This window comes from Polyodon spathula, chromosome 10, assembly GCF_017654505.1.
Source record: "Polyodon spathula isolate WHYD16114869_AA chromosome 10, ASM1765450v1, whole genome shotgun sequence".
In the NCBI taxonomy this organism is placed as follows: domain Eukaryota; kingdom Metazoa; phylum Chordata; class Actinopteri; order Acipenseriformes; family Polyodontidae; genus Polyodon; species Polyodon spathula.
This window is the reverse complement of record NC_054543.1, coordinates 42,127,896-42,154,302: the sequence shown is the minus strand read 5'-3', so window position 1 is coordinate 42,154,302 and position 26,407 is coordinate 42,127,896. Positions and strand designations below refer to the sequence as shown.

The window sequence follows — 26,407 nt, the reverse complement described above, 5'->3', positions numbered from 1 at the left end:
TGAACCTTTTAGAAAATGCATCGCTTACAGCACGTGATTGTTAGTTCCCACTGATAGCTTACTTACTGTTCTGTAATATCAGATGAGAAATCTCTAAAATTAGGCCTACTGTAGACATTCAGCATTTCCTGTCTAAGTTATGCCATAAAGGTTGATGACTGATGTGTGTTCATAAAACTTTTTTTTTGGACTTTTTTGTTCAAATCACACACAAAAAATGGATGTAATAAAATGTCATGCAATACCTTATTTGGTGCATTTAAAAAAAAAAAAAAAAAGTTTACAGTTTGAATCTTTTGTAATTATTCCTGGCAAGAGAACAGAAACAGTTCAACATGTTTCAGTTCACTGCCTTTGTGCTAAATAAAGCTACCGAAAGACTATATTAATAACACAACAGAAAACATACAACCTAATTTTTAAGATATAAATAGTGTGACAGAAAACTTCAGTAAGAATTCTCAGTTTCAGTAGCATTGAGGGAAATGGCTACTAAACGCAGATTTGCGCATTTCATTCTGTATACAGCCGATCTGCTTACACTCTTAATATCACTGCACCCGCTATACTGTATTCAAGACACAATACATACAAGTATCGTAAGAATAAACATCAAGACAGCTGGTATTCAAATATCAGTTGCAAATGATGTACATGACAATGCACAGCGGGCCCTTTGCTAAAAAAAATGTGTTAATAAAAGTTGGATAAAAAATCCCAATATATCCAGCAATGATATAATGCTGCTACTTTTTACAGGTAATCCACTACGTACCAGTTATTCTCATCCTCTCTCTCTGGTGGCACCAATGGCTTGGAAGTTGAAACCCAAACTGCGAAACAGTAGTGCAGTCACTGACCAGTCAAATATGTACACATACCGTAAAAAAGCGAATTGTAATATTCGAATGGATAACTTTTTAATCAATCGACGGGCGTATTCAAAACCGTTTTCTGATGCTTGATCCACCCACCCACCGCAACACACGGCAGCATATTTAGAATAAAAATACTCTATATTTTAACGGTTTATTTCTCAGCATATTTTTTTTCTAATGAGCACAAATAAACATGGCCTTCGTATGTCAACTTTACCAAAATAAACCACAACCTCAGCTGTCAAAATTATGTAAAAAGGGCCTTTCGCATTAAATATACCCAAATATATAACCGAACAAAACGGTAAGACCCAAATATTAGTATAACAGATAAATAAAATGCATTAGCAAGTACTAACCAAGGCAAATAAACAGATCCTGAAAAACACTTTTAAATAAATGTTAAGTCTTAAAAAACGCACACCTACCAGTTGGATATTTTTCCATTGCATCAGAAAAAAAAAAAAAAAATCACGAAGGGGTGACCGAAAAATAATAAGTTTTTATTCAGTCTGTGAACTGAGGTCTCTTTCCTCAGAAATGTCTCCAGCCAGGGCCAAAACAGACAGAGGGAGAGGAGAGGGCTGTGTATGCAAGCAAGAAGAAGCAGGAGACGAGAGAAAAGAGGGGCTTTCTGCATTTCTCCCTAATTTAAATGTCTAAGGCCCTTCGCTCCCATTTTTCATGCCCCAGTTCTGTTCTTGGAAGGTTAAGGTTTGAGATACGGCAGGTTTGAGCTGGTTAAAAAGAGGTTCTGTCCCTTTAAAAATAAAAATAAAAAGCTTCCCCATCAGCTGCTGCTTCTGGCTCTCTCCCTGGGCTTGTTGGGATAGAAAGATGGAGCTCCTCATCGCGCCTGCGCCGCAGTCAGCCGCCTGGCGTAGAAGGGGTGTCCCGGCATGCAAGGCGAGGGGGCAGGAAGCTAGGGATGAAACTTCAGGAAGTCGCCTTAGATTACCCTGAGGTTGGAGGTGAGAGATGAAAGGTAACACCGTGGAAGTTTATGTCTTTAACCCGAATGGGAGTGTAAAACTGTGGGTGATTAACAGAAAGTTTGGAACTGGAGCGTGGTAAATATCTGAAAGTTATTCATGATCTAGTAGGGTCCTAAATATATTGATTATACCATACTCTTACTGCTCGTGTTAAAACTGTCATCTCGCACATTCAATTGTAGGGATGCCTAATACAGGTTTGGGTCATTCTGCGACTACTAGCAGGGCTTCTCAAACCTGGTCCTGGGGACCCCCTGTGGCTGCTGGTTTTCATTCCAAGCTCTCAATTACTTAACTAGACCCTTAATTGAACCAATAATGTGCTTAATTAGACATTTTTTACTTGTTTTCAGCGCTCGAACAGTTGCAGTTTAAGTTACTTATCAAATGCTATAGCTAACTTGAAATGTGCAGCTGTTCAAGAGCTGAAAAGTAAAAAGGTCTAATTAAGCAAATTATCAGTTCAATTAAGGGTTTGGTTAACTAATTGAGAGCTCGGTTGGAATGAAAACCAGCAGCCACAGGGGGTCCCCAGGACAGAGTTTGAGAAGCCCTGGCATAGGGTATTGTTTTGTGTTATGGCATCTATATTAACAAAGGGGGGTTCTTTACGTAACTGGTGAAAAACATCCAATGTGTTTATCACCGGCTGTGCTGGATAGATCATCCAACTGTGTGTTTTTTTTATGGTAATGATAGAAGCTGGGCAGTTATTCGATTGGTCGGTAATTTGGCATAAAACCTTTACGCAAACCCAGGTACTGTAGGAAATATCAGTTGAGGATACACCCGCGACCCCTTATACTGACACCAACCACTATCTGATATACAGTACTATACTATTACACAGTGTACCTGATATACAGTACTACACAGTGTGTGCAGTAGTCCAGAATATGTGTGAAGGACTTGTTTGTACTGTTTATTGGCTCTTATTATCCGCACAGTCCAGGTATTGAAAAACCAAATATCTGAAGATTTCTTATACATTTTTATACTCAGGAACTGAGTGGGTTAAAATCATGAGCAAAAGAAACCTGCCTAACAAATGAAGAATGTATTTCACAGGTCTGTATATGTCTTCTATAAATATCTGAATAAAAATGTTGTTGTTGTTTTTATTATTATTATGATGATGATGTGATCTTTATACTAGAACGTGATAATTTTGTAACTGTCCATAAAAAATAGCCCAAAAAAATGGGTAATGCAAAAATGGTTTGTAGTGTTTATAGTGGTGCAAACACGGTTGTAACTGCACTCGCATGACTGTACTCCAAACAGTAGTGTTTTCATTAGGTAAGCCACCGAGGGTACCACTTGTGATGACACATGATCTTGACCTCTCCCTTAATATGGCAAGCATTTTGCAGTTTTTCAACCTTTGTAGAATTTCAGATCTTGATAGATACCAAGAGCATTAGGATAATGACTTGCAATGTTGATGCACACTGTAATATAATTCATATGTCATCATGGCTCCTATAGGTGATGGCAAAGAAAGAGGGATAAAAAGTACACAAAAATAACGAAACACTGTTAAAATAGCATCATTTACTGGATAAAATAAAATTTGATTACCAAATGTAAATGTTTTGCTGCAGGACCATTGCTGCTACTCTGAGAGACTGTTAGGCTATTTATTACACACTTGAAATATAGTTACAGACGATGCCAACAAGATGCCAAACATGAGCTGCCCAGTATTATTAGTTTGCAATGCCTTACTCTTCTGCTTATAAATATTCCATTATTAATAAAAGCCTGCAGGACAGATGTGTGATTTTATTTTATGCATGTTTTATAAACCGTAGCAGCCTAAAGCAAATAGCCTACAATTCAAGCTGTTTGCATTTGTTAACTTGCTTTACAGCTTTTTATTTGTTTGTTTTCTTGTTTTCTTTTTTTCTACTAGGCTCAGAGAATGTTACAGGAAAGATTTGGTCACCAGAAGATTCCTGGTAAACTGTTTGGCATTGAATCTCAGCACAAGTATGTGCCTTAATTAATATCAATGAAAAATACTTAAGCTTCCATCCAAGGTAAATTATTCAGAGGCTTCATTTAGACAGCTCGGCAAAAATGCTCTTGAATTTGTGTAACCTACTTCATTGCACAGTTGTTAAAATACTGTTGCCACTAGCTTGTTTGTTGGTGATCAAAACAGGGCAAAGCTAAATACAGCAGCCCTTTAACTCTGTGTTTGTCTTGCTAGTGATTTGAGGGGTGACTTATTATTGACCCCCATTGTTAACATACAATGAACATTGGTCTAGGACAGAAATACATGAAATTATTGAAATTAACTTTGTTTCATGCTATGTGGTATTGGGATAAAGGTTTTTACCTGACCAAAACCATGACAAAACAACTTGTACTGCATTAAATACTATAGCTCTTTTGAATTTTGTTTTACAATTGTATTTCAATATTGGTTTACGTTTATTTAAATAAATGCAGTTGCAGTAGAAAACTGCTCGACCAATTGTGATATAACTTGGTTACAGCATATTTGACTGGATTATCGAGATATACTTTACATCTATATTTAACAATGATCTACTTTTTCACTCTGCTTCTTGAACTCAAAATGCTGATAATATAAATTTATTATATTATAATACATTTATAATTAACCCATATGCTTTAGTATATATTTAATTTTATCCAATGAGGTGATGCAGGTTTTTTCTTTCATGCAGATTTTTTTTTTCTAAACTTATTCATGCTTAGTAGGTTGTATCTAATACCTTGAGTTTAACCAAACAGCTTCAGTACTGTGGAGGTAGGTTGTTAAAACATTTTCTTGCTGTATTATGTGGCATGCAATGTTAGGATCAATTGTTAGATTCACATGGATTTTTGATTAATCAGTTATGAAGATATTTATCGATTTAATGCAGAAGTTGCGATATAATAATATCTTTATTTTTATATAGTGCCTTTCATAGTGGACCACCATCACATGGTGCTTTACAGAGGTAGGCTGTGAACTGTGCATTATATGCAGAGTCACTTACAGTAGGGCATCGATTTAACGTCTCATCTGCAGGATGGAGCACAAGGAGGTTAAGTGACTTGCTCAGGGTCACACAGTGAGTCAGTCAGTGGCAGGGATGGGATTTGAACTGGTGATCTTCTGGTTACAAGCCCTAGACTTTAACCACTGGACCACACTGCCTCCATTGTATGAATAATTTGATTAGACCGATTGTTACCTGCAGAAGTAACTGTAATATTTTCAAGTACAAAGCAAGGTAAATGTCAACCCAACACTGTGGATACACTATTATACTTAAGCTACAAGGGAGCTCATTCTTTTCTTCCATGCAGTACTTGCTATATTTCTGTCTTGTACTGCAGCATCAACCTGCCAGCTGTTGTTTATTTGTAATTATCAAGATTTAAGCCCAGTGTAAACATTTATTTTTCTGTGTATGAGTTTTCAGAATAATAATGGGATGTTAGCCTGCATGTAGTGTATGTGGGATCTGAAATCAAAGCTTTGGTACTTCATCTGATGCTATAAGACAGCTTTGTCTTATCGTAAAGTGTCTAAGCTAAGTACCTGTCGAGTTAGGATGGAAATTATGCCTGTAAGTATAAGGAAGCATACAATATTAGTTTGTTTGTTAAAATGTGCTTGTGGTGATATTCTGGGTGGGGGTAAGGCTGGGTTATTTAGTCGCAAGTGTTTCTTCCTTGCAAAAAGGCTCTTGAGTTTCAACTTTGTATTGTTGAGTGGAGCCCAATTAGGAGTGGACCTTGTGGTGCAGACAGTGCACTTACAGCAGACTAAGTTGAGTCAGCTTGAATATATTTCAGTGCAGATGTGAAGAACCCTTATGATGAGCCACTTCAGTCTCAGCTATGATTCTGTGAGCCGCCCAAGATAAAACCCCTACACAGAGCCCTGACCTAATCGATTCAAGCATTTCCAGTAGATAATGCACTCATATTTTTCCATTTGCTGGAGAGCAATCAAGAATAAGATTTATATTCGTCTACAGTTTAGGGAAAAGCAATCAAAAACAAATCTGTTATAAATATAATTTTATATTGGTGTACAGTTTTTTATTTTTGTTTTGTTTAAGTTGCTAAATGGTAGGGCAGGATTCTCCCCAAGAATTCTATACAGCCGGGTGGCACAATATTATATCCAGGAGCACTTTTAACGGAAAAATAAACTTGCCTTACTTTAATAAAGTAGCCGGCGCAAATATAGTATTAGGCGGTGGACTGCATCGATCGCTGGCTTATTATGAGCCCCTGCATTCATTGTAACTATTTTTGCTTTGAAAACAACTCTCTGATTGGTTAAATGTTGTGTCAAGACATAACACAGCTGTCATGTGGGTCCAGGATCAACGTGCAACTGATCTAGTCTGCTGGAAGCGAAATCAATCCTTGTTGTTAAAGGCACAGTAGCATTGGGTTTTTGTCAGCCGGGCGGCAACAGCTGAAAAGCTAAAAAGGCCTGGGGAGAACCCTGGGGTTGGACGATAATGACATTTTCAGCTACCGGTTTATCGTCTGTAAATTATCACGATAATCGTGATATACTCATCAGACATGTCTCCCATTGAGCATGTTTGGGATGCTCTGGATCGACGTGTACGACAGCATGTTCCAGTTCCCGCCAATATCCAGCAACTTCGCACATCCATTGAAGAGGAGTGGGACAACATTCCACAGGCCACAATCAACAGCCTGATCAACTCTATGCAAAGGAGATGTGTCGCGCTTCATGAGGCAAATGATGGTCAAACAAGATACTGACTGGTTTTCTGATCCACGCCCCTACCTTTTTTTTTTTTTTTTTTTTTTTTTTTTAAGATCTCTGTGACCAACAAATGCATATCTGTATTCCTAGTCACGTGAAATCCATAGATTAGGGCTTAATGAATTTATTTCAATTGACTGATTTCCTTATGTGAACTGTAACTCAGTAAAATATTTGAAATTGTTGCATGTTGCGTTTATATTTTTGGTCAGTATATTTTGTATTTTGTGCTTGTTTATATGCGGGCGGACGAAAGCTGTCCGATGTTTAATATTGTTTTGATGTGTGGAATGTAGGTGGTCTGGAGATAATTGATAATCAATTGTCTCATTAGCGCCTGACCACGTGCTATAAAAGGTCTCACTCTTCAGGTGCCAGTTCTAAACGGATCCAATCCTGGATCCAGGCTCCGGTCTTGCTCCTATGACGTATGTTAGACTGAAAGAATCAGCACTGATCCTGAGCTCAGTTTCGGCTCAAAATCTGATCCTGTTTTGATCTTGCTTCAGACCAAGATCAGAATCGGATCAGAACTTGATCGAACGTTTTTAAAATGGACCATGCAGCATCAAAATACATATCTGAAAACTCTGTTAAAAAAAAAAAAATCGCTAAAATAATATTTAAATAAGCACTATACCGACTTTTGATAATTTTAATGATAACTTAATAAAGTTTAAAACCTGCTTGCAGAGATATCCAAAACTATTTCCTTCAGATTGAAACAGAGATCATTTAATGTTTTAGAAAACATAAAGCAGCAATGCATTTAAAAGTAGCTGTAACAGTACTGTATTAAGATAAAATCAATTTGAAAAAAACTTTGTACAATATTAGTTTAGTTGTGTTTCACTATATCTGACATATTATTTCTATGTTTTGTGTGTTGACAGTCGTACTGGCTTTATCATTTTTTCGATTACAGCTAAATCATTGATTTAATTAGATTTAACATTGTATTTTTTGTAATAAGCAAATTATTAGTTCAATTAAGGGTATAGTTAAGTAATTTTCTTAACTGGACCTTTTTACTTGTTTTCACCTCTTGAACAGTTGCAGATTTCAAGTTAGCTATAACATTGTATAAGTAACTTGAACTGCAACTGTTTAAAAGCTGAAAACAAGTTAAAAAAAAAAAGGCTATTTAAGCAAATGATCAGTTTAATTAAGGGTATAATTAAGTAATTGAGAGCTCGGTTGGAATGAAAACCAGCAGCCACAGGGGGTCCCCATGACCGAGTTTGAGAAGCCCTGGTCTAGTTGCAGCTGTCTGTCAGCACTTGATTACATTTGCTCAGAATGTGTTGCTAATTTGCCCTGAACCAACGATGCAGCTAGCTGTTTGTGTGTGTGGTGGCTATACCGCTGTAAAATAAAATTTGTGTGTCTGTCAAAAAATATACACAACCGTGATTATGGTAACATTTATTAAAAGCTTTTTAGAAGTTAAAAAACATAACAAAAGCAGACAGCGGTATTAATATATACACTGTTTTTGTATGTACTTTGTTATAGAATCATTTTAAATGATACATGTACAGTAGTTGCTTCTGGTTTATGTCGTTTAAATTAAATGCACTTCATTTTCTTACATTCAGAGTCTTCAATCTCTGTGCCACGCATACCCACTTCTAATTTGTAAGTTTCCCTAGTTACGGTTATGCAGCTCCAGGATCAAGATTTCACATCAATGGAGCTTTATCCTGATCAGCTTAGTGCAATGCCTTTTCATGATCTGGCTTCAGTGAGCCCGGATCCTGTTTTTTGATCTCGTTAGTACAACTGGCCCCTGAGCATGAGGAAGAGCACAGGAGTGAGCGTGATTGCTACCAGTATCTGTGTGCAAAAGGTACTTGTGTCTTTTTTTTGTTTGATTCGCGTTTGTTTGGGCCCACGTGCCCCTTTTTGTGTTTTGTTTGTTTTACTTTTGTTTCGATCTATTATTTATTAGTTATTCTGAGGTCGCCACCCACACCACACCCCTCACATCCTGACATGACATTTATATATATATATATATATATATATATATATATATATATATATATATATATATATATATATATATATATACACACACACACATACAGTATATATGTATATACATACTCAAGGGTTCTGAGCACCCACTTATTGTTTCCATGTGGTGCGACAGGCTGCAGTATAGCACTCATGTTTACTGTAGTTTAAAATAAAGAAGTAACGAAGCATCATAGTTGTTTAGGCTGTATTACATGTACTGCCATATGGTTGTTTTTTTTTTTATTGTTTTCTTTTTACAATTAAATTTAATTTATGTATAAAAAAAAAAAAAAAAAAAAAAATAATACAAAAAATCCTGCATCCAAATCTAAATGTCAAAAGTTCCACTTTTCTACAGTAGTTTTATAGCGAGCTAGCGTTTTATTTATTTATTTATTTTACAAACAACAATATTTGTGTTTTTAGCTGCTTCCTGCTTCATTAGGTTACGGACGATAATTATGATTATCGATAATAATTTTTCAACGCGGTAAAGTTATTGCTGCAAAAAAAAAGTATCGATACTGTAGATTATTGATTCAACCCTACTAAATGGCATAGAAAAATGAGAGTATGAAAACACTTTAAAACCCTGTTGTGCTTCTCAGGTTGGACAGGTTTTGGAAGTGCATGTGTTTATTTAAAATACATGCAAGCTATACTTGCTTCTTTCAAAAGCATTAGTACAGCACATAGTGAAGTGTAGGACGGGCAAAGTTTATGCATTTCTTCCATTAGTTAGGCCCTAGAAGATATAACCCCTTAAGAGTTGAATGTCGTCGCATAGATATTTGCATGGAAGATGACAGTAATGCTAATGTTCTAGTTCCTCCACATGACAAAGCTATTCCGGGTACACCAGCTGTCATATTTGCCTTGCATTGTGTTACAGCGCGGCAGGTTGTTGGTGCCGCTTGTTGCAGAAGCGAAGCTGGGTTATGTTTCTCACTGTAGACCTCCTGCTGTTTTTCCCAGAATGCTTTTCTGAGTTGAAAAGTGCAGGCTGGGGAGATCTAAAACCATTTTTTTTTTTTTAAATAATCACAGACATTTGCTAGAGCTATTGAAGCGGACAGCTGTCCATGGAGAGAATAACTCTGTCCTCATTGTGGGTCCCAGGGGTGTTGGAAAGACAATGGTACGAATCTCTGGAACCAGTTCTTCTGTGAATCTTTGTACCCACACCTGGTGTTTCTTCTGTAACCCAGTCTGCCTTGTTTACCTTACTTACTTACTTTTTTTCCAAGTAGCTTGACTATAAACAGCACTGTCCTTAGATTGAGGTTTAGTTCAGGTAGAGAGTGTTACAGCAGCTGCTACATTGTGCTCCTGACATTTTAAGACCTTCTGTTTCCCATTTGAAACTTGATGCGAGGATTAAAGCAAAAGAACCTCTTTATTCTAGTAGACAAATGATTCTGCAGCTCTGCCAGTAACCAATCGCTGCTTTTCTGTGACTCACACTTTTCAGTTCCGAATGCATTCCTTTATGATTGGAAATGCAGCTATATTCTAGAAACAGAAGGTTGACAATTTTGTGTTCACTAATTGCTATAAAAACTATTCAAACAGACGTTTAGTATAATATGTACATGTTTCATACAAAAAAAATGTGAAGTCTGCAAAGTGATGGTAATACATAGGTACAATGTACTGAAATTACTTGGTTTATTTATTTATATATTTCTATATTTCCCCAGTGATCAATTCTTATAGCCCACATTACAGAAATGCTGTCGCGTTCAGACTTGCTCTGGGAGTGATCCAAGGATAGAACATCAGGTGACTTTTTATTAAACATACTAAATATCCATGTATTAATAAAAAAAACATGTCATGAGATAGTAAACATTTACAAGTAATGAAAAATAAATATGTAAAATTCAGATAGTGTACTAGAGACAGTATATAGAAGTACTCCTCTGAGTCTTGCATTTTGTTCAGTTGTTACATGTATTTGTTCAATGAGGCTAAATATGTATTTGTTTAGTTTCTTCTGTGCACTTCTTGCATTGGCCTTTGGCTATGGTGTCTTAACTGAGCTTGTGGTGTTCAAATGAAGTCGAAATGCTCCCAGTTGTATCTTCATCTTGTGGACCAGACTAGTTTAAGTGGGCAGCACCCGCTGCAAGGATAGTGCAACCACTCTTAGAATGACCAACACTGAAATGCATAGAGCTGGCAGACTAAACCCACTGCCTTAACTTTCACAGAGCCTGTTCATGAACTCAATAGAATATGCATGCAATTGTCTGGAGCGGCAACTCAGTTGCTGGAGACTATCACTTCAAATTGTGGTTTTCAAGGAGCCACAACTGCAGGGTAGAGTGAATGTGACCCTGAAGGTCTGTGTAATCTCAGCTGCGCTTTTCAAATTCATATACTCTTTTCACTCATGAAAATGTCCAGTTGTCCAACAAACAACTGCTGTACCAGCAACACTTAGTGACAGCTAGTCTCTTATTTTAACATGTAGTCATGTGTTGTTGTGGCTGAATATGTGTGTACCGTATAACTAAGTTGAAAGTCAAATAATATATGCATAATACATTTTGTTGCGTGCAAGTACAGATTCAGCTGCCATTAACTCCCTGCATTGGATACTTGGCCCATCTGTACTACAAAAGCACATGGCTAATTTGCATACCGTACTGAAAAGAGCATAAATAAAGAATGGTAGTCTTCCTTAACATGCAGTACTTTGCTCTACAGCATTATAATAATCAATTGGAAATGAAACACTCAGTCTAATGACTTCTAAAGATCTATTGTTTGTCTCTGATTCTCTTCTTGTAACATACACTTCAAGACCATATCAGTCAGGTGGTGTCTAATAGTGCAATGGCATATTTCTCATATGTTCCTGCATATTTCAAATAGTCAGTCAAATAATGCACATATCATTCCTGCTTAAACATTTTACTTGTGTTAGTTTTTCTTATTGAAATAAAACTGGTAGCATGCTTATAAATACAGTGCTGTAAATCATGAGAGTTGACAAAGTTAACTTTATCCAATACTTTGAGCGCAGTACAGAAACCAGTACCAGAGGACACTGTTGGAAATTAAGTGGAGCTAGACTTGGGACAGATAGACTGCACAGAATGGTGAGGGTATGGAATGGGTTACCCAGTCATGTTGTTGAGGCCGAATCACATGGATCCTTGACAAAGTTTTGAGATCAATCGGCTACTTGGAACCAGATGAGCATAAATGAGTGGCCTCCTTGTTCGTACATTTTCTTTTTTCACATCTTGTGACTCACATCTGACATCTTGTGGTTTTGGAGCAGTGTAACAGCTACACATGTATTTATTTTTTAATATTTAAAAGTGGTTGTATTTTCACCCTTGTGTGAATCAATACTTCCCCTGCCTTTGACTCGATTCCACATTCACACGGAAGAATTATGGGATTTAATTGAGGAGTTTTGTGAAGGTACTAGATCTAAAAATCATGCAATTCAAATGGTTTTAAACTTATTTTAGTTTACTAAAAATGACTTCAATCAGAAGTGCTAAAGGAATATGATTATTTTCCATGTTTTATGGATTGTGTTAGTATGGTGAATCAATGTAATGTATTTTTACAGTAGTACCTCACTGCCTGTCTGTTCTTAAATGATGATCTGCTCTCTTTGCAGCTGCTGAACTGTGTCTTGAATGAGCTACTGGAAGTAAAACATGTGCAGGAGAATGTTTTACAGGTTCAATTAAATGGCAAGTTTTTGAAAAACAAAGAAACTCAACAGTGCAAATCCAGCGGTGCATGGGAGTCTCTTTGGTACATTTATTTGTAAAACCCCAGGGTGGGTTCTGATTAAATGAAGTAAATGACTGCAGTATTAAGATCTGCTACCATTTAGATTAGCTGAATAGACCATACAACAAACAAACATATAACCCCCCCTCTCTTTTTTTTAAATGCTTGTAATGTTATTTTTTTCTGCTGTAGGTTTATTATAGACTGATGACAGAATTGCTCTGAAAGAAATTACTAGGCAACTGTAGCTGGAAAATGTTGTTGGGGACAAAGTTTTTGTAAGTTGGTAGTATTCTGTTGTGTGTGTGTGTAATATGACAAAGAATTTTTTTGTATTTATCCTCGTACATGATGTATGTAGGTCAGCAGAAGCTTTGTGATAGTCAGTGTTCTGCCTTTGACTCTGTATTGTTTACCATTGAAAGCCTTGTTGTTCTATTAAATTATGTAGGTCATGTCTAAGACCATCTGCTCCACCACACTATGCCTGTTATAAAATACAGTATAAACAATACTCACCACACCCTTCATATTGTACAGTGGTAACCATGGATAATCAATTCTGCTTAAATGTATCCAGTAGTTTAACATATATGTGGATATGATATAAATGTTAGAGATTCCCAGTACATTTACAAGAGAGTGTGAGTATGGCATTAAGAACTAAACATTCAATATCCAAGCATACCAGGCTCTTCTAACTAGGTAGCACAAACATAACCCTAATTTACAGGAACGCACTGTTTATTTTAGCCTGTTCATCAAAGTTAATATTACTACTCTTATCTGCAAGTGAGCAATGGGACATTTTTATATATACACAAATAATAAATAACCTTTATTTTCAATTACACTTTTATTTTCTTAAGGGAGCTTTGCAGAAAATCTTACCTTTCTTCTTGAAGCTTTGAAAAAAGGTAGTCAAGTAATCCAGATCATTTGGGAGCAGACCCTGTTCAGTATTGGTAGTAATCAGTACCATACTGCAAATGCATGGTCTAGTCTTTGTTTTTTAAATATTCTCCTAACTTATGTTTCATTAAACCTTTTGAGGGGGGAAACAAAAAGATGACTGTAAATGTTTCCATTGATAACCTGTGCTGTTCTATTCTTGTAATATGGATATTCACCTGTGTGGACATTCTGTTTCAACAGCTGCTATCATTATCATAGTGGTTCGGATTAATGGCCAGTTCAGCCTCGTGGGTCCACATTAGTGAGAGTCCACAGGTGCCAATGTGACCTGCAAATGCAATTGTATTGTCACAAACTGATAGCTACATTACTTCATCCTTTTCCATATTTAGAATTAAGGTCTTAAGCCATTTTTTGTTGTTGTATGTTTAAACTCGCAGTCAGAATATTGTTTTCTTGCAGTGAGAATGAAAGGAGTTAACCATATCAGAGATTTACTGAGATCTGAATAATCAGCTGAGATGTTGCGTTTGGGACCCAGCAGGACTGGATGACTTCCTGAGAAATCGGCATTTCCAGATTCCTATATTCCTAGTTGCAGTCGAGCTTCTCTCAGTTGGATTGCCCATTTGGCTCAGTGGCAGACGTTTTTCTCTTGGCAGTAGCTGTAGGCTCTCCCCCTACAATAAATCTTAATATTTAGTTTCTGCTAATTTGTTTATTGTACATGGCACTATGTGCAACTAATTACATAACCAGGCCATACAGTTAAGTAGACATGCCTTTCAGCTAAAACCATCTGTACTATTAGCAGTGTTTCTTGTGGTTTTGTAACAGACCAGAGTCCCATTGCATAGGGCTTCAAGCAATTGTAGGTTTTTCTATGAGCTTAGTTGCACTAAGCCTTTCTATGCTTAATAATTCTCACAGTTAAGCCCCAAATGTATTTTCTTTGCTTTGAGAGTATTATCTGATAACCTAAACCTGTATTGTTTGAAAATTGAAAACATGGTGTGCTAATGTGTGCTCATGGCTGCACCAGCGTTGATAAGCAGCTCATATTTGTGTTTGTTTTATGTTGTTGTTAGGTGATCGTAGCAGCAGCCAACCGGTGATGTTCATTCTGGATGAATTTGATCTGTTTGCTCACCACAAGAACCAGACTCTTCTTTACAACCTGTTTGACGTCTCCCAGTCAGCCCAGACTCCTGTTGCTGTGATCGGACTCACATGTTGACTTGTAATTGTTACCATTAGCCAGCCATTTATTATTTCCATTGCAATTCCACAGATTTCAGTGGTTGTGTTTATTAAGGATGCCATTGCAGGCACACACTCTATAATAATTAATAGGTTTAAATTGTACTCTGTATTTACGTCTACTGACAGGGCAGGGAATAAGACTCCCTTTACGTAGCAGTTTGAGATATTAACCATGTGGTTTTGGAGCACTGTTATTTCTTATTTTAAAAAAAAATGGCTGTAGTTTCACCCTTGTGTGAAGCAGATTTTACTACAAGATTGTTAAAGGCAAACCATAGGGAATAAAAAGTCTCAAACTCACAGTAAATCCTGCCATGACTCAAACTGCTACGCAATGGGGGCTGATTTCCATTCTTGATTGACAAATTGGCACAGGGATTAAACTTTTATTGTACAGTATAGTGTAAGTGCATATTTATTCAGTGCCTTAAATATCTGGAATGTGGCCTGTCATCAAGCCTAGACTTGTGTGAATATAATAGAAAGTTAGCTTATTTGACTGATAAAGACAAAAAGAGTGTATACGCCCTGACAAACATTTGTTGGTGTTGAGTCCACTAGAGGGAGCTATAATTCTTGATGTTTTCACTAATGAGCACCGAAGTGAAAAATAAGACATCTTTGTGATGACCAACTGTATAGTTCATTATATAATGTACCATTATAATGATTACTGTAACAGTTGAGAATATGTGTTTTTAGTGTTTGAGGGCATAAAGTAGATTTGTTTTGACTTGAATACAACAATGTGGGTATTCATTGTTTGCCTTTTGAACTGGGAATAGGCTGGTTATTTTAAAGCAAAAATACGAATAAGTTATCACAAAAATGCAGGGAATAAAATAAAATGTCTTGTGAACTAACTCCAGGATGTCTTGGAGCTGTTGATAAATAGAGCAAAGTCCAGATTCTCCCACAGGCAGATCCATTTACTCGGTTCTTTTAGGTTCAAGGTATCTGGAGATTTTCGAGATGCAGTTAAGTTTACCCGAGGACTTTACAGACAGGAGGTTTGCTGAAGAATGGAACCAAAACATTAAGGTGAGTTAACAATACCAGCTGCGTTCACGGAAATCATCTTGAAAAATCTCATTATTTTCTACGCTTCATTTAAAAAAAAAAAAATGCAGATTTTTCTGGATTGAGAAACATTTCCTAGCAATAAAAGACGTGCATTTGTTTACAACATTTGTATTTATTGTTTCTTTCCCTACAGTCTTTATGTGAAGACAGATCTGTGGAAGATATCTTGCAGAAACATTTTTGTTCCAGTAAAGATTTCCGATTGCTGCATGTGCTGCTGGTAAGATTATCTTGGATGATTAATATTCTTTTGGTACTGGTCCTTCGGTTCAGCTTTGTAGAGACATATTAAATTCGGTAATAATCCATATCTTTTTGCTATATTGAATATGTTTGTCAACTATGATTGTCCGAATACAAAAGATCAGATGTAGTTGCTGTTGAAAGCTGTAACATGAATTCAATGTACTATAAAACATGGGCCCCAAAGTAGTCACCAGTATCTGATAATAAGTGGTGTTCCTTACTATAGCTGCAGGAGCTGGTGTTTTAGGATGCCTGCTTATGTGTACTATTTTCATTTTCATATTGTTTGATTTTAAATGTGTAGTGTTTATTTTGTATTTATACATTTTTTTCAAAGACTATCCTTGGCTTCTTTAATAATAGCCAATCACAGTTTCACGAATGTCAAACAGTATTTTATTCATAAAAAACATAACTCAAAAAAAGCTGTTGTACCATAAACAGCATGTGCAACCAATATTTTATTTATTGGGAAGACCTGGTTCTTTCTTCTGTGGGTCGATGCATGTTAAGATCACTGTATCGATGCCCAATCTACTTATTGAAGGAAATCTGTTTTCTAGATGCTTGCCCTGAGTTGAGTGACAGTATCTCACCCAGCCATCAAACCGACAGATTTGCTGGAAGCCAGCCGTCTCTGCACTATGGATTCCAAAGCCAACATTCTACATGGTAAATTACCTTGTTTGTAAAGAAAACACAGAGACCTTGTATCAGTGGTCTGTAAACCTTCATATGACTCAAAGCCATGAAATGAACAACAAACAAAAAAATCAAGAAATAATGTGTGTTGCTTTACCATTTTAAATGTACAGTAGTTATAACATTTTTTTTTTGGTGCAGGTCTGTCTGTCTGTTGGGGCTCTGTCTGATTATAGCGTGAAGCACTTAAGTGACATTTATGATGGGGAGCCCTTCAATTTTCAAATGGTCCATAATGGTAAGGAAATCATGCTGTTTCAACATTTTTCACATTTTAAATAACTGTAAAGTCTTAAAGAAACTGTGATGTGAACAATCGTCTACACTTTTATAGAACTTGTTTCATTTTTTTAAAATTCGGTAAAAAAAATCTGACTGCATAAATCATAGTGAGGAACATGGCATGCAGTGCCACAGCATTCTTCCTTTGTTAAATATTCACTGCAGTTTAGTGTGTGTGTGTGTGTGTGTGTGTGTGTGTGTGGAAAATGAGGAAATACTGGTGCATCTACTTCAACTTATACAATATGTATAGTTGTCCAATTAAATCATGATGTCTTACAGGCCTGCAGGTTCTCCAGCACTAGGGCCTGAATTGTTCTCTATTTACAGGGTGTTTTAAATCTGTTGTCAGCCCCCTCTGTTCCTTGCTGTTTACACATATGTTAAATGGTGGGTGCAGCATTGTGAACATTTATGAATGATTTGTGAAGAACATGTTTTTCCATTTCGCCTTCTGGTTCCTGTGGTTCCAGACTTCTCAAACGTCCCAAACCATATACATCGGTCAGTATTGGTTCTGACCATTTTTTTCCTGAAATTAATGTACTTGTTCCCTTGCAGAATTCCTAAAATTCATTCAGAGAAAGTCACATTCAGTACATAACTTTGAAAAGCCTGTAGTTATTAAGGTAAGTTATCTTCAAACCCAATTTAACTTGTTATATGGTTCAAGTATACTGTCAAGAATATGTGTATCGCGCACTGTTCGTTTTAAATGAATCATTTCAGTATGACTTAAGGCCCAACCTTTTTTCTTGAACAGCCTGAACTTGAGATGAGTAAATGGTGTTATGCTGCCATCTGCTGGTAATTAAATCACATGCGTTGATTGGAATTGAACTATAGAATACTACTATATACTGTATACCCTTATGTAGAAATATTTATCAAATTAAACACTTTTCTTTACACAAATGTATAAAGAAATTGGAAAAAAGTATAAGTTATTTTTGATCCACTAAGCTTACACTCCAAATTTTTTTTTTATTATTTTCAAAACAAACAGTTGCCTCACAAAATAACAGGGTGAAAATGTTTTACATCAGAACTATCGGCACCCAGCTGTCCTGCTTTTGAAATTTAACCACATTTCTCTCTTAAAAATATTTTCATTGGAGCAAAGTAGTATGCATTTGGCCTATTTTATGTTGAATTGTAAGAAGTATTGTGTTTAAAGAACAGTTGGGCTAAATATGTTTTCCTGTTGTCTGTTAGGCTTTTGAGCACTTACACCAGCTAGAACTAATAAAGCCAATGGAAGGAGCCTCTGTAAGAACATGCCGTGTGTTGTGGCAGGTCCTCCCCCAGCTAGTACTCCACACAGCGTTTCTCCTGTTTTACATTTTAAGTAGCATTTCAGTCACTCTGTACACTCAGAAAACTCTGAGACATGTGCAAAGATAACTTTACCAGGGTCCTGCAAAAATTGCAGGCAAGATGAAACTAACCGAAACGTTAGTTTTATACTTTTTCATATGTAGAATCTGTCATAAGAAAAAAAAAAGGACTGAACAAATCTGGCATTTTTTTTTTTTTTTATGGGTCAATTTGTTGTCTTGCGTTTATTGATTGTCATTGCTATAGTTCTCTTGCTATCTCGCTGTTAGCTGATAAGCACAATTAAAGGGTACATAATGACCTTTTTATTTTATTGTTACATGTTCCCATGTGTTGCTACAATTATTTATTTACGTAAGGTGTTTGTATTGTTTTAATTTTTTTTTTTTTTTTTTTACATTGACCACTTTTTCAACTTCTAAATTGCATTCCCTGCCTCAAGATAGCTTCCCATGTATCTGTGTGGACATCTCAGAACTACATTTCCCATCATCCACGAGCTGGATTTACCAGTGCGCAGGAGGATGATGGGAAACGTAGTTCTGGGAGGTCCGTGCTTGACTAGCTTTGTTAAAGAATTACTGTACATGCAATATTCATACAGTCCACATCATAGGATTAAGACACTGAAGTCATATTGACGGAGAGTTGTGCCAGTTCTGTTTCCATGATGCTTTCTGGAACAACCAAATGTAGCAATGAATGATACAAAAAACATTGAGCACTCACTATACTTTATTGTTAAGGGGGGTAGCATATGATTTATCTGTACAATATTTAACAATCACTTCCAACCAAGCCTCTGAAGTCATTTGTTAATACTTGCAGAATACGGCAAGTACACTTTGACAGTAGTACAGTCATTTGTGCCCAAGACACATAAAACATCAGCAGAGATACATAGACTAAAGCTAATATAATAGCTTTCTGGCATATTGAGAGGTAATGTGTGTCACATGAACTGAAACTGCATTATAAAACACTGCTGGTCAGATCTCTGAGGTAAACAATGTTAAGATCCAAGGTGTCAATTGTAGTGTTTTGTCCAAAAGTTAAAAAAATAACCTTATACTGAAAAAACGAGGTGACAATATTTGAGCTTAAAGATAAATGTATACAAATGCATTATTAAAAAAGAAAAAAACATGTACTTGCTACTGCAGGCTATTTCTGTATGCTAACTTGAAAAACTCATGCTTATCCACATTCTAGAACAAAATCAATATTTACATAATGTGCATTATCTATAAATTCTGGTGACAGTCTTTTGTTAAGGGTTTGGCTTTTATTAATTTAAATAATACCAGAAATAAGTGTGATTTTATACAATTACAGTAATGTTTTTCTAAAGCCAGGCCCATACCAATGTCATTTGGATGTGCAGCTAGTTATGAGCAGCCCGCTTGTGCTCCTGCTCTTTGTAAGCAGTGGCACTGAGTAGTGTGGGGTTCTTTCAGCCTGATTGGGTGTTTTCCAGGTGTACTATTTGCTGTTGCTAGAAAACTTGGTTGTGCAATTCTTCACACAACAAAGTTGCTTAGATTAAGAGCCAACTTTAAAATCTGATGCCTGAGGCTGAAAAAGATGACTAACCCTATGAACAACTGCAAACAAAACAGCTAAGTGCGCACTCTGATGTATTTAAGATGCCTTTGTTTTTTTTAATATTTATAATGGAGACAAATCACATCCAGTAGTACCAGTAACCTGAAATAGGGTAGAGTCACATAGCTACAGTGAACACAATGGCAGGTGTAATACATAGGCAATTGCATATACGCCTTCCACCCCTCCCTGCTTGGAGTCTGGTGACCTATTTTACAAATGTTCTCACAGATTTCAGCAGTAAGTATATATTTACTTATTTTAGTGTACTGATTTTTTTCTAAAGCTGCTAATTTGCAATATGCAAAAACATTCACAGTTAAGATTATATTTGTTGATATTGAGAAAAAACACTTTGTCCCTTTCATTTATATGAATACTGTTTGAGACAAACGACCCACATTTAAAATATAACTACCTTCTGTTATTTTATCTGAATGCAAATAAGCACACCTATCTTCTTACATCCGGATCTTGTCAAAAAAGAAAAGCAGATGTAGTGTTAGTGTACATTTACAATAAAGTTGGCACCTGCTCCTAACCTCTCAGACCTGGCAATGTTATTGTCTAGAAATAAAGACAACAGCACTTGAAAGTTTATTATTTAAAAATGCTACAATTTTGTCAAATTTGCCAAACTGGCAATGTCAGTGTGTTGTTGTACCTGCATTGATTGCATATAATTAACTTAGTAAAGCATAGTATTGTATCCCTGAACTTCTTTAAAAAAAAAAAAAAAAAAGCAATGTAGAACATCTGTGGGGGGAAAAAAACCAAACTTTAAATACAAAAGGATTTTCTGCAAGTATTAAATGTGATAAAATGCAGTATATTAACTGCTAATGAACATGTTTCTGGATACACTCCTATATTTTCCGTAGGTTGTGTTTTCTTTTTCTACCTAAGTTTAAAAAGATGAGTTTGACGGTTTCTCTAATAACAGTTTTCAATACACAAGCACACACAAGTGTACCCCCCCCCCCCTCCCCCCAGTTCTAGTCCCATCAATTAATGCATTTGTTGTGTATAATTTACACCACAGATGTTGAATGTTTACTGGCATCAAAATGCGTGCCAAAAAGTCACTTGTAGCTCGAAGCAGAGAGAGGGGTTTTAGAAACAAAGCTTCCTGAGGTGTATTTGATACAGTGATACCAGAAGACCTTTAACTGTGAATCTGGTAAAAGGTAGAGAAAAAGCAACACACCAACAGTAGGAAAAAAGGAACGACTTAAAAACAAAGAAAAAAACATTTAGGAATATCGCTGTCACAGCTCACAAGGGATGAAAAGAAAGGCATGCACGTATTCTTAAATATTTCACAGACATAGGAAACCTAAAAAGGAAAGTGCTTTCACAACTTTTTTTAAGTTAAATTGAGGGGAATTTAAAAAATATACTTGACTAAAACAAACACAAATGAAATAATTATTTAGAAACAGCAGGGCAAATTAATATACAAGAAGCTAAAACAAAAAAAGGCAAAAACACTGTTGTATGAATGGCCATTTTCTGTTGGCAAAGAGTATAGCTTACTCTTTTAAAATGTGTTTTTTTTTTTTTTTTTTTTTAATGCATAAATACCGAACAGAGATCAACTGATATATTCAGATTGTTTTAGTGTTAACAAGATTACTATTCGTCAGATGTGGAACTGAGGTATACCTTGTTGAGGGAGGTTTATGGTTATTTAAAGTAATGCTTAGAAGCAAATCCCACCAAATAACCTTAATTACCATTTTTGTTGATATACGTACAGCAGCAGCACACTAAACATTCACAAGCTGTTTCATATTGGCATTACAATAGTCATTTATATAAACACAAAACCGCAAATGCATCAAAAACAAGTTGTCCTTTTTATACTGAAATGAAATGATCTGTGGTGGTTTTATTTTTGTTTCGTTTTTTTTTGTTTTCTTAAAAAACTAGCAGTTGTCCATTTGATGAAGTCTTTTTTTAGTCAGATACCAAAATAATATCTGAAGACAGTTTCTTTATTTAAATTACAAGGTCCTTGCAATGCAGGCGATGGCCATTTTTGCCCTTCTTATTTAAAGGATCCTGAATGGATTTCCCCCCTGGTTTACAGCACCCAAGTGTAAGTCTTCAGACACACAACTGCAAACATGTTTTTCTGGTGCTATTCCATTGTAGAAAAGTCTCCATTCTTTTTTTTCCCCCTCAGTCTGCACTGGCTGAAGTACTGTGCTGCACACAAGAACACAATATTAAGTCATAATGGTAACCGGCTGAGTTAGTTTAGCAGCTCTGGACTAGAGTCTGATTGGTCAGGGTATACTTCTGTTTTGACCACTGCAGCCATCATAGACTAGATTCTTTTGGTGGAAAGTCTACATTTGTCACCATAGTGACCACTGTAACAATGTCCTCTGGGGTAATGGTGTTTGTCAGTCTTTGCATCTGAATGATTCGTTCCTCAACGCAGCCAGAAGACAACCTGGCTTCAGCTTCGTGATCCCAGCACTCCTCAATAGTTTCACACAACATTGCCAATCCCTGAAAAGAAAGAGTGAAGTTACTGCTGAGACTGCCAAACATTTAGGCTGACTCCTATGGTAATACTGTATCAGATGCAGCGATAGCCAACGTACCAAGCCTCTTATCTGTGCAATGTACTAAATAGTTTTCATGTTCTTGCTATTATTATTTCTTCTATTAGCTGTTTATGTCACATTTAACACATATTACAATTAGTGATCATTTGTGCCGACTTTTATGTTAGAGAAAATATATTTTTAGTATTTAAAAATGAGCCCATGGTAAAATACCAAATCTCCCTTAGCATGGCTGCACTTACCTTCCAGAGATTTCATATTTTTGCTGGCACCAGTGGAAATATTGCCCTTCCATTATGGATTTAGATTTATTTTAAACACCACAAACTTGTACAGCATATGAACCTTAGCTTCAATTTTAAGAAGAAGATTACCTTTGCTTTACAATGAATTACAATAAACTCACTCACCACATGTTTCTGCCAACACTCTCTCAATATGGGTCGAATTTTCTTATGAACCACAACCTCCTGCATATCTTCCAGAGATGGGTGCTGGCCCACTTCCTCTTCAAATGGCAACATGTATTCATCAACAGGACCTGTAAGCAAAACAATGTTAATTAATTACAGATGTTATGACAAACACAAACTTATTCATAGGTTACAACATGTAAAAATGCCTTAAAACGCATTAATACTATATGTTTTACAGATGAGCAGTATCACACCCATCTCCAATTGTATTCATTCAGCTTTTGTTCTATTGTTTACACTATTGGACTAACCATCAGCAGCTGTGCATCGCGATGCCAGTTCCCACAGCACCAGACCCACTGCGTACATGTCTATTCTTAGGAAAGAGTCCCGCTGAAAGTTTATTGCCCCTTCAAGTACCTCTGGAGCCATATATCGGCGAGTGCCGACCTGAGAAGAAGAAGTGAAGAAAAGTCTGTACACCAGACAGTAATTTCATAATGGCTAGTATTCTTTTTTAAAAAAAAAAAAATATATATATATATATATATATATATATATATCTGAATTAATTGTAGGAATATTATTTTTACAGATTGTTTCAGTTGAGATTTCACTGGTTCACCTTACTAAACAGTTCACACTGAAATTTCCAAAGATGGAAGTGATTTTGAAGAAGTAGCCCACTTGGATCAACAGTGCTGTAAGGAGCTGAAGCTCTTTGTATTAGCCAGTAAGCAGATAAAGGACAACAGTCTCTTGCTTTGTTTTGTACCAGAATAGAAACTATAAAGCTGATTATCTTCTATCAATCCCAGACCTAATATGATTAACAAGACTGTAAAACAAAAGCTTCATACCTGACCATGAGTATCACCAGCAGACTTCCCAGCTTCAAACTTCAAAGCCAGCCCAAAATCAGCTATACAGGCTGTCAAGTTGTTTTTCAGCAACACGTTCTTGCTTTTGATGTCCCTATTTTTAGAAGTATAAAAATACAAATCCAAAAGGCGGCTTTACAATTTAAACAGAAAGTGAAACGGAGAAACGGTTCAAATGTTAATTTAAATCAACTTTTAAACTAATTTTAAACACTTTGGCAGGAATGTAATCTTGCACCCAAAAATAGGGTTATTTAATGATCCACAAATGTTGGATTCGCCTGCTTACATAACTCGTTTGAGACATTAAGTTACCCGTATTAACCATTATGCCATTTTTACTGAGGTTCATGCCTGAAAAACAATTAAATCACTAAAAAAAATACTCTTAATACACGATACTACCTGTACTGCACTGTTCAATAAAATGAAATGAACCATACAAACCATATTAACTACATTAGATTCAAAAGGACTATTCAGTGGTTAGGTACTGTAAACTGAAACATACCTGTGGGCTATGGCTGGCTTGTGCCCTTCTTTTAGGCCTGGTATATCTTCATGAAGATAAGATAGTCCTCTTGTCATGGATTGAGCAATATGGCACAACTCATTCCAAGTGACAACATTTGCCTTAAGATAATCAGTCAATGAACTCTGTAGGAAGATAACATTATATTATCATTTTTACTTATTATTTTATGTTAAAAAAAAACAAAAAAAACATGCAATTGGATGCAGCTATGGCTCTCTCACTGACTGCTCATCCAAATACCACGAGGAAACACCAGGGGGCAGATTTACCCAACCTTACCGTACTCGAACTTATGTAGAATGTGTGTGTAGGTTAATACCAAAATTTAACTTACAAAATCATACATAACTAATATGAAATATACATAAGAACAAAGTTTTACTATGGAAGAAACTAATCCCCTAAGGAAAAAAATGTTTGAGTCCTACAAATCCTTAAAAGAAAAAGCATGTACAGAAATAGATTATGTGAAAGTATGTGCATTTTTCATGTTGTACTCTTATGAATTCAAATTATATTATATATATATATATATATATGTGCAATTATATATATATATATATATATATTATATATATATATATATATAAATATTATATAAATATAATAAAAACCATATAATATCTTTTGGTATGCTATGGAATCCATTTCTTAAATGTATTGAAAATAGATGTCCTGTGCAATTTTGGAAAAACAGCCCCACAGAAGGATAATACCACCTACATGTTTGACTGTAGGTATGGTGTTCTTTTCTTTGTACGACTCACAAGACTTTCTCCAAACGTAATGACTATCTGTGTGACCAAAAAGCTCGATTTTTGTTTCAAAACCTTTTCACCAGAACTCATATCCATCATTCAAATGCCGTTCTGCAAACTTTTAAGTGATTGTCCTTGTGGTGTTTTCCTAAAGGTGGCTTTTTCCTTGACCTGTGACCATTGAGACCTTCACCATGCAATACTCAACCTATGGTTGAAATGGAAACCCCAGTCCCCCTTGCAGCAAATTCACTGTGAATATCTTTGGAAGACAATCTCGGATTGTTAATAATCTTCCTCAGCATTCTTCTACTTGTTCTTGGTGAAAGAACCTTCTTTCTTATGTATGCACCTTTCATAGTTATTTAATAATTGTGCAGTCGTACCTTTTCATGAAAAGCTGTTATCAACCAAAGCTCCACGTCAATGTTAGTGCCTCGCTTTTCTGCACCAATGAAGTGAAGGATATTCTCATGTTTCATTCCAGGCAGGGTGTAGATTTCATATTCATTCTGCCATGACTGTTTATCCTAAAATCACAAAGGAAACACAACCGAATAATATTTTGAAGTAAAGCTGGCATTATCCTGGCCAGCAACAATGGTACAAACCAGAGATGTCAGAAATTTTACATTTTTTTACAGTAGAATATTTTAACAATACAGTATTATGTCACAGAAAAGCAATACGGAGCATGTTTTATATAATAATGAATATACATTACAATATTTAAATTTTATGTATGAAAATTCCATTTTTTAAATTTTTTTTTTTACTGCTAACGTTAGGGTTTCTAAGCATGTTAATGGCATTTAATTGCGCTCAAGTTACACAAATATGACAATACTAAGTGAAAAAGCATTATTGTACCTGAATTGTGAATATTTTGACAGCCACATATTCACTTAATAGCTGTGCTTTCCAGACACAGCCAAAGCGCCCTCTTGCTTTGATCTCCAGTAACTGCAATGGCTTCTGTCCGAGTATAGGGGAAGGTGGTGGTGGCCCTGGATCCTGGAACAGAATAGAAGGATATGTTTTTAATACAATAAGTTTACTGAAAAAGGGCCAGTACTTCCAGACAATACAGTACTTCTCTTGACACTTGACTTACACAGCACCTTTCACAAACAAGGCCATCCCAAAGATTTACAAATACATTTTATTTAAAAGCTAAAACAAACAAATATGTACTAAGATGCGATTTAAAAATGGACACGGTCTCAGACTCCCTAATAGGCTGTGGCAGGGTTTTTTCGAATGCCCTATTGCCTTGCATACACCTCCTGGTTTGGGCTCACATAGCAAACCCATATTCGAGGAGTGAAGAGATCAGGAACACCGGTAGGGTAAAATTAATTCAG

General features: G+C 36.0%; 2 protein-coding genes, 1 long non-coding RNA gene and 1 pseudogene across 10 annotated transcripts in view; 2 read left to right on the top strand and 2 right to left on the bottom strand.

Annotated features, from left to right (window-relative positions):
• The window catches only part of LOC121322329 (methyl-CpG-binding domain protein 5-like), a 55,619-nt gene extending 53,904 nt beyond the window's left edge, over positions 1 to 1,715 (bottom strand). For all 6 annotated transcript variants that reach the window (XM_041262142.1, XM_041262145.1, XM_041262147.1 and 3 more), the window contains exon 1: positions 1,307 to 1,715. The gene's annotated coding sequence lies outside the window, so the exon portion shown is untranslated. The remainder of the gene's footprint in view (positions 1 to 1,306) is intronic.
• Positions 1,716 to 1,849: 134 nt separating this feature from the next.
• Positions 1,850 to 12,398, top strand: LOC121322328. 2 transcript variants are annotated; one of them, XR_005951026.1, is made up of 6 exons: positions 1,850 to 1,948; positions 2,876 to 2,941; positions 3,789 to 3,865; positions 9,726 to 9,816; positions 10,379 to 10,460; positions 12,322 to 12,398. It is a non-coding gene; the product is annotated as an uncharacterized LOC121322328 (long non-coding RNA). The 2 variants fall into 2 exon arrangements; XR_005951025.1 differs by having other exon boundaries at positions 3,789 to 3,915.
• A 1,227-nt stretch (positions 12,399 to 13,625) lies between these two features.
• LOC121321961 lies at positions 13,626 to 18,603 on the top strand (annotated as a pseudogene).
• Positions 18,604 to 18,986: 383 nt separating this feature from the next.
• Positions 18,987 to 26,407, bottom strand: part of LOC121322327 (activin receptor type-2A) — a 44,186-nt gene continuing 36,765 nt past the window's right edge. For both annotated transcript variants that reach the window (XM_041262140.1, XM_041262141.1), the window contains 7 exons: positions 25,914 to 26,057; positions 25,430 to 25,573; positions 24,262 to 24,407; positions 23,730 to 23,844; positions 23,181 to 23,319; positions 22,864 to 22,994; positions 18,987 to 22,394 (listed from right to left, as the gene is read on the bottom strand). In XM_041262140.1, coding sequence (XP_041118074.1) covers positions 22,200 to 22,394; positions 22,864 to 22,994; positions 23,181 to 23,319; positions 23,730 to 23,844; positions 24,262 to 24,407; positions 25,430 to 25,573; positions 25,914 to 26,057 — 1,014 coding nt within the window. In that variant the 3' untranslated portion in view covers positions 18,987 to 22,199. The remainder of the gene's footprint in view (positions 22,395 to 22,863; positions 22,995 to 23,180; positions 23,320 to 23,729; positions 23,845 to 24,261; positions 24,408 to 25,429; positions 25,574 to 25,913; positions 26,058 to 26,407) is intronic.